This window comes from Neoarius graeffei, chromosome 11 (genome assembly GCF_027579695.1).
Source record: "Neoarius graeffei isolate fNeoGra1 chromosome 11, fNeoGra1.pri, whole genome shotgun sequence".
In the NCBI taxonomy this organism is placed as follows: Eukaryota; Metazoa; Chordata; class Actinopteri; order Siluriformes; family Ariidae; genus Neoarius; species Neoarius graeffei.
The window spans coordinates 53,156,626-53,169,147 of record NC_083579.1 but is presented as its reverse complement, the minus strand read 5'-3'; the positions used below and the strand labels follow the sequence as shown (position 1 = coordinate 53,169,147).

The 12,522-nt window shown below is 40.5% G+C and overlaps 1 protein-coding gene across 1 annotated transcript in view; it reads left to right on the top strand.

Annotated features, from left to right (window-relative positions):
• The window catches only part of slc24a4a (solute carrier family 24 member 4a), a 45,990-nt gene that overhangs the window by 30,749 nt on the left and 2,719 nt on the right, over nt 1-12,522 (top strand). The window contains exons 8-15 of the mRNA XM_060933050.1: nt 197-222; nt 312-365; nt 4,808-4,953; nt 7,224-7,393; nt 8,384-8,531; nt 11,754-11,920; nt 12,081-12,195; nt 12,308-12,420. Of these exons, the coding sequence (XP_060789033.1) occupies nt 197-222; nt 312-365; nt 4,808-4,953; nt 7,224-7,393; nt 8,384-8,531; nt 11,754-11,920; nt 12,081-12,195; nt 12,308-12,420 (939 nt within the window). The remainder of the gene's footprint in view (nt 1-196; nt 223-311; nt 366-4,807; nt 4,954-7,223; nt 7,394-8,383; nt 8,532-11,753; nt 11,921-12,080; nt 12,196-12,307; nt 12,421-12,522) is intronic.

Below are 12,522 nucleotides of genomic sequence, written 5' to 3'. Positions count from 1 at the left end.
ATGCAATATTGTGAGCAAACAGATACAACTACTCTATGTTATTTTCTGCAAATGTGTCCTCTGTATTATACTTCAGCATATTTCTCAGGACCAGCTTCACAAAAATACATGATCACACAAAGATTGATTCTTATGTTCTGAGAAAAAAAAAGGACTTATTTAATGATTGTTCATTTGAGTGTATTTCCTTTTCTAGTTCATCTTTGATGGGCAGATTATATGGTAAGTGTCACAGTACTATACAAACAGTGTTTGTGGCTTGTTTTCAGTCACAGAATCATGACCTACTGTCCACTCTACTCTGCCTACAGGTGGGAGAGTCTGGTGCTTATGGTCATGTATGTTGGCTACATAATCATTATGAAGTGAGTTCTTCCGCACAGTACAGATGTTTTGTAATTCTCCGGTTATTGAAGCATTTAACAGGCAGTTAACCCAGGTGCGTTTATTGTATCCTTGATGAATATACAAACATCATCAACGCATTATGCAAATATAACCAGGAATTGACTGGAGAATTACCAAGAAAAAAAGCAATAATGAGAAGTGGACAAAATACACAATTAGACTATGTGAAGTCGCTGACATTTTGACAGCTGTTATCTGATTGCAAACTAAATTTCATCTGCTAACGTCCATTTAGCTATGGCTATCCAACAGTTTTGTCAAAACCTGTCTCACATTGAGCCTCATTTATCAACCGGGATATGAAAGGATTTCTAAGCAAATCGCTCATATGTTTTAAGACATTTGGTATTCATGAAAATTCCATACTTTTGGAAAAAGTTTGTATCCTACTCGCAGTGATCCTGATTGTGTGTATATTTACACATAAGAAGACTAAATAATGTGAATCTTGACTGACTGGCTTCAAATTATATAAATTGCAATGCATTACTACACTTTTTTATATGGATTACTCGATCAAGTTTAAGTAGATTGTGTACTTTTAGGTCAACACAAATGTAAACCCAGTCATTTCATATTAATGGAATTAATTAAATAAATACTAATATGAAAAAAATAAAGAAAGTAAGCCATAGTAAATCCATAATTAAGACAAATAAAACTAGTCATTCAGTTAGGAATGTCATTGTGTAAAAGGAGGATAGACTCAAGAGGTGTATAAGTCAGTTCTGTTTCCTGTGGCATATTCTTTTAAAGGTCTTTCAGATTTTTCAAGTGTAGGTCATAAAAAGAATTTTCCCTAATACCCAATTATTTTTTTTTAGTGGACCGAAAGCTACTGAATTCGAATCACAGACTTCCAATTTTATTAGTTTTTTTTTTTAAATAGAACAATTAATTAATTTAAAGCCACGTGGCCCTAAATTCTCTGCTATTTTTTTCCTGCTTCACCATGACCCAATTCAAGATACTATGTCATGCATCACATGGTGGGCTTTCCACATTCATGCAAGGCATTGTGGGATACAAATTTGAAACAGGAGAGAAAAATGGAGGACTTGAATGAAGCGTGAAAGACTGACTACAGTAACGGAAAGTGAGAAGAAAAGATGTTATGTTGCGAAGGAAAGGAAACTAATAAATATCGGCGGTCAGCGAGCACCTCGGTGTGATCAGCTGTTCATTTAGCGACAGAATGATGTAACTGTTGTCAGCCCTGCGATAACCTGACGACTTGTCCAGGGTGTACCCCGCCTCTCGCCCATAGTCAGCTGGGATAGGTTCCAGCTTGCCTGCAACCCTGTAGAACAGGATAAGCGGCTACAGATATTGGATGGATGGATGGATGATGTAACTGTCAGTGCACGGTCAAGGTAAACCTGTAGATGGCAGTAATGCAACACTGGATGCCAGCTGCTGTAAAACCCAAAAGAAAAAAGGAAAAGAAGAAGAAGAAAACCTGTGCATGCGCACATGGACTTCGTCTGTCTGCTTGACTGCATGAAGCAAGCGATTTCATGCACGTTATTTGCCAGGGAATCCCCTCAAATTAAATAACGTCCCAGCCACAGAATGGCCTGTTTTTTTTTTAAAGATATTGCAGAAATAAATATATCTCACAATGACCAAATTTCAGAAGGAACTAAATTTCACCGATTTTATAAAATCGAAAGGCCATATAGCTTTAATGTTGTGTAACACTTTATTCCCGCCACCAATAAATGACCGATCTGGTCTCAAGCTGCAGTGTGTTGAATACTCTCTAGTGTGTTTTGGAGCATTTGGTTGCTGCGGATACATGCTGCCCTTCTTTTTTAACATGGCATTGGGGGTGGGCATGATGGATTGCTGCCTGAGAGTAGCCAAGACACTTTGTTTTGAATTAAAAAAAAAACAATTAAAGATAGCAAGCTCTCTATAGGCTGCATGGTGGTGCAGTGGTTAGAACCTCATGGTGGACGAGGGGACTTTCTGTGTGGAGTTTGCACGTTCTCCCTGTGTCTGCCTGGGTTTTCTCCGGGTGCTTTGGTTTCCTCCAAAGACATGCAGTTAGGCTAACTGGTGACTCTAAATTGTCCATTGATCAAGCTTGGAGAGGGATGGGCTCCGCCAAGTTTAAATGCCCTAGACACACCAATGATGGACTGTTAAAATGCCATCAGTGGTGCCCCTACAGCCCTTGCCGGCTATGGGAAGAAGAAGAAGTTCTATGTATGATGTGATGTCCATGATCACCTGAGTACTCTAGATATATTTTTGTCCTCTGTTTTTATAACCAAATCATTTTCTTTTCACCTCATTTGTGTTGTTTCTTATTATATATATATATATATATATATATATATATATATATATATATATATATATATATATATATATATATATATATATATTTTACTGCCACAGATAAAAGTCAAAATAATTTTCACTTCTACCTCTGAGAAAGTATATTTTTGTCATTCACTGGTCATTTCAGCTGTGTGAGCTTTGCCTTTTATGGAATCTGTGGGTGTCACAATGAATCAACACACACACGAATGCAAAGAAAATCAGAGTTTCCAAAACATTTGTAAATACATGTTAATTTTTAAATATGGTTTGGCTTATGCAAATATTTACACACAACTTTATTTGAAGATTGATAAATGAGGTCCATCATGCGAGAAAAGCACACTAAGCTAGCAAGATTGATCTGATTGCTGCAGACTGATTTTTTTTCCCACTGCACTATTTATTAAAATGACACCTTACCTGATGTAATCTTAAACATATTAGTAGTTATCTTAATAAAAAAAAATCATTTTTGTGAAATATATGTTTTTTATAAAATATAGATGTCAATATAAATTATTGATTATTGACAGGAAAAAATTGTTTTTCTTCATTTTTGGCTGTTTTCCAGAATTTAGCTGTGGTGACATTTGACTACCACACATACTTTAATAGTATTACTTAACCTTGTGAATTTTATAGGCTAGTGTGTACAATGCTAAACTCGTTTCTTTTACTTGTTAGTTACATTAGCCTGGTAGTTACAGAACAAACCTAAAGAAGCAAAAATCAGACACCAAATACACTCACTGAGCACTTTATTAGGAACCTACGCATTCCTGCAATTATCTAATCCACCAATCATGTGGCAGCAGTGCAATTCATAAAATCATGCAGATTCAGGTAAAGAGTTTCAGTTAATGTATGCATCAAACAACAGAATGGGGAAAAATTACGTTCTCAGTGATTTTGACCGTGTCATGATTGTTGGAGCCAGACAAGCTGGTTGGAGGGTTTGAGTATTTCTATAAGCACTGATCTCCTGGGATTTTCATGCACAACAGTCTCTAAAGTTCATTCAGACTGGTGCAATAAAGAAAATCATCCAGTATTGGTTTCGCATACAGAAATGCCTTGTTGATCTGAGAGGTTAACAGAGAATGGCCAGACTGGTTCAAGTTGACAGAAAGGTTACAGTAACTCAAATAACCACTTTGTACAATTGTGATGAGCAGAAAAGCATCTCAGAATGCACAACATGCCAAAACTTATGGTGGATGGACTACAACTGCAGATATCGGGCTCCACTTCTGTCACCCAAGAACAGAAAACTGAGGCTGCAGTGGGCACAGACTTACCAGACCTGGACAGTTGAAGTCTGGAAAAACGTATCCTGGTCTGATCTCAATTTTTTTTTGCTGAGGCACATAGATGGTAGAATCAGAATTCAGTACCAACTGCATGAATCCATGAACCCAACCTGCCTTGTGTTAACAGTCTAGGCTGGTGGAGGTGGTGTTATGGTGTGGGGAATGTTTTCTTGGCACACTTTGGGCTTGTTAGTACCAATCAATCATCACTTGAATGGCACAGTCAATTTGAGTATTGCTGCTGAACATGTGCATCCCTTCATGGTCACAATTCTACTGGCTACTTCCAGCACGATAATGCACCATGTCACAAAGTAAAAGTCTCAAACTAGTTCATGAATATGACAATGAACATAATGCTCTTCTGTGGCCTTCACAGTCACTGGATCTGAATCCAATAGAACTCCTTTGGGATGTGGAAAATCAGCAGGAATCGAGTAATGGCAACATGGACCAAAATCTCAAAAGAATGCTTCTAACATCTTATAAAATCCATGCCATGAAGAATTGAGGCTGTTTTAAGAGCCAAGGGAGACCCTGCCCAGTGTTCCTAGTAAAGAGCTCAGTGTATGTCTTATATGATTGGGGAAATTCTGCATATTTAAAAAGTTTAAAGCAAATGAACATTTCATAGTTACATTAAGCAATGCTGACAGTTACATAAGAATGAATAGATCAGACACAACAGAAAATAATCCTGATGGATACTGAATTATTATAAATGGCAAGCCTCAGTTGGAGATTTCTCTTTGTCTCAGGTTTAACACCAGCATGCAGAACTACTTTTCTGGGAACGAAGATAAGGGCGTTGCCAATGGTAATGCAGTGAGCAGCGAGCTGGAGGATGGTAATGCATATTATGAGCAGTTTTGGGATGATCCCTCTTGGCCATTACTCAGCTCAGGTAAGGGTAACTAGACAGGCTTCTTCCCTCTGCACCGGCTCAGCTCGCCCCTTCCGCTCTGCCTCTACTCAAATCAACAAATGCTCACAATGATTACAGCTGAGACTAACAATGTGTCCTTGCCTCTTTCCTGTTAGTTCGGAGATTTTCTGCTTAGTAGATGTACACACTAGCTGCCAATTTTAATTGTGTGTCAATAGAGACGAAGTCACTGCTTGCCTTCTGGGTAGATTCTGTATGCTCTGTATTTCAGATTGTGTCATCAGAAACCCTCTAACATTTACTCTGAAGCCTGTCTGCTTAGCCTTACTAAATACTTCTCCCTTCTCTTTCTGACTCCAGAGCCCTGTCTGTGTGAGAGTGTGATTGTTTCTTTCTTCATTTTGCATTGTATTATATACCTTACCACATGTTTTGTGTGGGTGGCACGGTGGTGTAGTGGTTAGCACTGTTGCCTCACAGCAAGAAGGTCCTGGGTTCGAGCCCAGTGGCTGGCGAGGGCTTTTCTGTGTGGAGTTTGCATGTTCTTCCCGTGTCTGCATGGGTTTCCAGTTTCCCCCACAGTCCAAAGACATGCAGGTTAGGTTAACTGGTGGCTCTAAATTGACTGTAGGTGTGAATGTGAGTGTGAATGGTTGTTTATCTCTGTGTCAGCCCTGCGATAACCTGGCGACTTGTCCAGGGTGTACCCCACCTCTTGCCCATAGTCAGCTGGGATAGGCTCCAGCTTGCCTGCGACCCTGTAGGACACGATAAGCGGCTACAGTGATGGATGGATAGATGTTTTGTGTGTTCTCTAGTGGTAATTTGTATATATTTTTTAAACCCAAGACTGTATTATATACAGTTTGTGTTGTTTGCTTTGTAGTGTGTGTATACAGGATGCGAATATTTTGCAGTGCAACTTTACAAACTGCTGTTCATGCAGCATCATGGGGGAGCTGAAAACACCCAGAGAAGAGAGTGCTAATCGCGCTCTTCCCTCAATATTAGCTAACAGTTAGCTAGTATATCTGTAAGCATCAGGGGAAAGAGGAATGCCATCCTTCCCATCCAGACAGTAGGGCCAGTTATATGCTCCTGGACTCCCTGACCACAAATGGCTTTGATATTAAAAATTTACCAACAACAGATCAGATGCTTAGTTGGTGGTTCTTCAGTCTGCACCAGAAATAGCTGGATCTGCTGTTACACATAATGTATTATGTCATATATCATTAAGCAAACTTTGGATTTACATGTTCATTTGCTCATACAGCTGATTTTTTTTTTTTAATCCAAAGTGACTTACAATTGACACAGGATACAACTGAGCAGTTGAGGGTTAAGGATCTTGCTGAAGGCCAGCCATGACAGCTTAGTGCTGCGATTTGAACTCACAGCCTTCTGACTGTAGGTGCTAAAGAAGGCAACTGGACTTGCTTGAAATTCTTGAAGACGTTTTACCTCTCATACGAAAGGCTTCTTCAGTTCTGTCTGACTCGTGGGGAGTTCCAGGTATTTATAAATAATACCTGGAATAAATACCTGGAACTCCCCATTAGTCAGACAGAACTGAAGAAGCCTTTCAGATGAGAGGTGAAGCATCTTTAAGGATTTCAAGCAAGTCCAGTTGCCTTCTTTAGCACCTATGGTTTACGATGACCTGGATGACTGAGAACCGTCACAGATATAAACCTTCTGATTAGTAGACCAAAGCTTTAACCTCAGCGCTTCCATTTACTATTTTCTGTATTTGTGTTGAAGATTGCGTGTATAACTGTGTTTATACCCAGGGTGCTCTGACTCAAAATTTTGAGATTTTGATTTCACATTTGCAGGCTGAATTGCGTCACCTCTTTGAACTTAAGATAAGTGCTTCAGATGAGTTAGTCAAAAAGGACAGTGTGGCCCTCGGGGTTTGCAAAGAATGACCACACATGTTCTGCATAATTAAAACTGTTGAGTGTGTAGCGTAGCACAAAGTAATCAAAATGACCAGCTTTTTAATTGAGCTTATCACAATGGAGAGAAAGGAAAGCAGAGCTTGAGTTGTGACTATACTGTATACGCTATGATCCAACACCAAGATTTTTTCCACTCTTCTAATATTTAACACAAAAAAAGTCTGAATGATGACGGTGGTGAGTATACAGCCATAAAAAGGAGGCTATTAGTACACAATTTCTGAATTAACAATTGTGCGTTTTGTTTATAAATGTGAACTTAGTTGAAAGGGTTGGACGTAATTTACAGATTTGATGCGTATTGTTATCTCTGTATGTTTATAGTAAAACCCAGTAAGATGTACACCCGTGGCTCAGTCGTGATGGTGGATGAAATGATGAACTCCAGTCCTCCAAACTACCGCTTCCCAGAAGCCGGCCTCAGAGTCATGATCACCAACCATTTTGGGCCTAAAACACGTCTGCGCATGGCGAGTCGACTCATTATTAATGAGGTGTGCAGCCTTCAAATCTACTAATGGGCACATCAGTCTTGAGAAGTGGAGTGGCCAGACTTTGCCAGCAGGAGCCTTAAGCATGATATAAAAAGGGACTTAATGGATTGCTGTGATTTTCCACTGACTGGCAGTAAAAGAATGGAATTTAAGGGTGACGCAGAAACAGCAGAAGCAGAGTGCAATAACAGAGGGGTTTTTTTTCCATTCACTGGGGATTTTCCAAAGGGATTTAGAAATCACCTGTTAAGGCTTCCAATGATCCAATGACCTGAGCTCTTTCAGTATTTTCCATGGTTTCAATAAGGAAAGGACCTTGTATGTTTGAGAGGCTGACCAGTTAAATCTACTGAGGTTCACATAGTCCCAACATGCACTCTATGAATAATTCTTCAGTACTCAATACTGAAATATGTACAACAATACACTACATGGCCAAAAGTTTGTGGACACCGGCACATCACACCCATATGTTGGCCTTCCCTAAATTATTGCCACAAAGTTGGAAACACATGGTTGTGTACAAAGTGAACTTCATAAAGTCATGGTTTGCCAAGGTTGGAGTGAAAGAACTTGAGTGGCTTGCACAGAGCCCTGACCTCAACCCCACTGAACACCTTTGGGATGAACAAGAATGCTGTCTGCACTCCAGGCCTCCTCACCTGGTATCGGTGCCTGACCTCATTCATGTGTTTGTGATTGAATGGGTACAATTTGGAAAGGGATGTTCAAAAAGCATATATGAATGTGATGGTCAGGTGTCCACAAAACTTTGGCCTTATAGTGTACTTATAAATATGTATAAAAATAAGGATACTAAGTTTGGAAATCATCCACTCAATGAGCTGCTTTAAAACGGATATAAACCACATTTTTTCACCCCCCAAAAAAGTTCATGCTTACTTTTATAGTGCAAATCTCACTATGGACTCAGTAGCTATGACATACTAACTTTTACACTGATTAAAGTTTTTTTTTTTTTTTTTTCAGCAACAGCGTCTACTGCAGGCATCTAATGGAGTGGATGGCACAGTAGTGGCTGATGGGAAAGCAGAAACAATGGAGAACGGCAGCGTACCAGAGGACAAACTAACAGAGGAGGAGGAGAATGAGCTGTCCTCCCCCTTCACCATGCCTGGTTAGAGAGTCTCACACACACACATTCACACACATGCACACATTTAAATAATATTGGCTGGCGCTGAATGGAATATATCTGATATACCACAACAAAAAGCGAGCCAATATTATTATTATTATTATTATTATGGCGGCACGGTGGTGTAGTGGTTAGCGCTGTCGCCTCGCAGCAAAAAGGTCCGGGTTCGAGCCCCGTGGCCGGCGAGGGCCTTTCTGTGCGGAGTTTGCATGTTCTCCCCGTGTCCGCGTGGGTTTCCTCCGGGTGCTCCGGTTTCCCCCACAGTCCAAAGACATGCAGGTTAGGTTAACTGGTGACTCTAAATTGACCGTAGGTGTGAATGCGAGTGTGAATGGTTGTCTGTGTCTATGTGTCAGCCCTGTGATGACCTGGCGACTTGTCCAGGGTGTACCCCGCCTTTCGCCCGTAGTCAGCTGGGATAGGCTCCAGCTTGCCTGCGACCCTGTAGAACAGGATAAAACGGCTACAGATAATGAGATGAGATGAGATTATTATTATTATACATACACATTCAATGGAACAAACCTGGTGGCCATGTTTGTTTACAAATTGTCACTCGCTAGCATGGAAGTTTTACGTGTAATATGTATCTTACATCATTTTCAATTCTCTGCGACAGTTTACTGTGGGTGCCACCGGCAAACAAAGAAATGCTTCTGCGCATGCGAAGCAGAAAACTTTCTCACTGAATATTCGCATCAGCTCCGACGTGTGACGTCATGTTGTCTTGACAACTATGCAATATCGTAAACCATATTCAGTGCTCATTTTCCATTGGGTAGAGTGACATAATACACGTAGGATAAGTGATATGCTAACAATATTGCATGCTGTCAAACCAAATGAATGAAACCTGCTAGAAGAGAATAGAATACATGTTTTTATTCCATCAAAAAAGTGTCCTGTATGTATAATAATAACCTGTTTGTCGTTTAATTTGCACTACTTCACCACTACTACCTCTGCCATCTCTCATTGATGCAATTATTATGTGCAATAATATAGGCCCTAAACTATTTTTATGCATACTTATAGATATATCTCATCTCATCTCATTATCTCTAGCCGCTTTATCCTTCTACAGGGTCGCAGGCAAGCTGGAGCCTATCCCAGCTGACTACGGGCAAAAGGCGGGGTACACCCTGGACAAGTCGCCAGGTCATCGCAGGGCTGACACATAGACACAGACAACCATTCACACTCACACCTACGGTCAATTTAGAGTCACCAGTTAACCTAACCTGCATGTCTTTGGACTGTGGGGGAAACTGGAGCACCCGGAGGAAACCCACGCAGACACGGGGAGAACATGCAAACTCCGCACAGAAAGGCCCTCGCCGGCCACGGGGCTCGAACCCGGACCTTCTTGCTGTGAGGCGACAGCGCTAACCACTACACCACCGTGCCGCCCTTATAGATATATAATTTATGTATATATGTGTGTATATATACAGAGTCTACCTGTAATGTGCAATTTTTCCAAGCCTCTCAATAAGGCAATTTTTCTATACTTTTTCACGGTAGATAATGCAAATAGCCTAATAGGGTATTTAATCCTTCGTTTGTCTAATTTTTATTTCAGTTTTATTTGTTATCTGTTTGACATTTTCTTGCTACTGTAATATGTGAATTTCCCCGATGTGGGATGAATAAAGTGAATCTAATCTAATCTAATCTAATCTAATCTAATCTAATCTAATAATATCCCTTATTCAAGTGTTATACGGTAAAATGTCATATAACCAACATGTCCAACCAAACAAATTTCACATTTCTAGTAACTAAAACTGTCTGTACCCAATTCAGATGGTTTCTACTATGACCAGCAATTGATTTTTACTGATCTCTGTGATCTCATTGGAAAATCTTTGTGAATTATTTCGCTTAAACAGAGACAGAAGCTCCAGAGGGTACTTACTGCACACTTTTCTGGCAACAAGCTTCAAAATATCAAAGATTGCACTCTTACTGACTCTTCACACATCTACATAAGCACACATCCACCAGCTTCCAACAGGCTTTTAAACAACAGGAGTCCATGGATTTTCTGAGAAAGATATGGTAACGGAAATTTCACAGCATCATGTCTTTAAAAGTTAAAAGTTTTCTTTCAAGATCTTGGTGGCAATTAAATTTGATAATCACAAGTTTGCCAACTGGTTCCGAGAAAAGCCTGCAGTTAGTTGGCTGCAGTGTCAGACAAACAGCCTTTATCCTGTGAAAGTAGACATTTCTTGTTTACTTTCAGTGGTATGTAAAGGTAAAGAAATCTAACTTACAAAATATCGAGGGACTATGACGGAGCTGAGTAGAACAATCTTGTCATTATTTCTAAAAGAAATGGCTGGCCAGTAATGGTGCTTCCTTTGCACATTCAAAAATCTGATGATGAATAAATTAGTATCAGCATTGGTATGTAAATTAGCATTATAGCTCTTGTATAAGCCAGATGAGAAGTAGTCACACGATGAAATCACATTCTCTGACAGAAGAAAATTAGCTTGTTTAAATTTCCCTTGAGTAAAGTTAGCAAAAACAAAATCCATTTGGAAAAGGAACCCTGAACTTATTGTTGTAAGATTATCAGCTTAACATTCATGGACCTGTTCAGGAGGTGCCAGTCACGTTTCATATGGATATTGCTTTCTTATGAGCCAGACATTCATTAAAGCTATTGCACAGTCCATAGGGTATGCGTAAAACTTTATGATGAACAACGTTTCTGTGCAAACGAAGCTCACCAGTGAGTACATTGTGAGCCAAGTGTCATAATGGCCCACTGATCTCATCTCATTATCTCTAGCCGCTTTATCCTTCTACAGGGTCGCAGGCAAGCTGGAGCCTATCCCAGCTGACTACGGGCGAGAGGGGGGGTACACCCTGGACAAGTCGCCAGGTCATCGCAGGGCTGACACAGACACAGACAACCATTCACACTCACATTCACACCTACGGTCAATTTAGAGTCACCAGTTAACCTAACCTGCATGTCTTTGGACTGTGGGGGAAACCGGAGCACCCGGAGGAAACCCACGCGGACACGGGGAGAACATGCAAACTCCACACAGAAAGGCCCTCGCCGGCCCCGGGGCTCGAACCCAGGACCTTCTTGCTGTGAGGCGACAGCGCTAACCACTACACCACCGTGCCGCCCCTGGCCCACTGATGATGTGCTATAATACTATCCCCTTGTACCTGCAGGGGGCACAATGGACAAAGTGAAGTTCATCATTTCATGGCCTATCCTGGTGTTGCTGTACTTCACTGTGCCAAACTGTGGGAAGCCACGCTGGGAGAATTTCTTTCTGCTCTCCTTTTTTCTCTCCACTCTGTGGATAGCTGTCTTCTCATACTTCATGGTGTGGATGGTGAGAGAGTTTAAGTTTTAGCATTACCTGTCTATTTAATACACTTCTGAAGCAAGGAACATAGTTTTTACATTTTCTTTGTCAAAGAGTGCATACAGTGTCACTGATAATGTTGTGATATGTTTAATTGCTAGTGTTTGTTTATTATTATTATGTGCAGGTGACAATTATTGGATACACACTGGGAATACCTGATGTTATAATGGGCATCACTTTTCTTGCAGCCGGCACTAGTGTTCCAGACTGTATAGCTAGTCTTATAGTCGCTCGACAAGGTATCATTTGTGTCTATTCATACACAATTTAGGAGCTAACAATTACTTCAACTCCTCTTTCCATGTTTCTGTCTTTGTTTATCTACTATGTATTATGTGTGTACATCCACAGGCCTGGGAGATATGGCTGTCTCCAATACAATCGGCAGTAATGTCTTTGATATCCTGGTTGGGCTTGGTGTTCCCTGGGGCCTCCAGACGATGGCTGTCAACTACGGATCTGTGGTATCTGTCACTCTCTGTCTTTCCCTGAGGAAGATACTCACACCCACACACATCTGTAGAGGAGAACTGGATGAAGTACAGCAGTGCTGACTTTGTAAATGT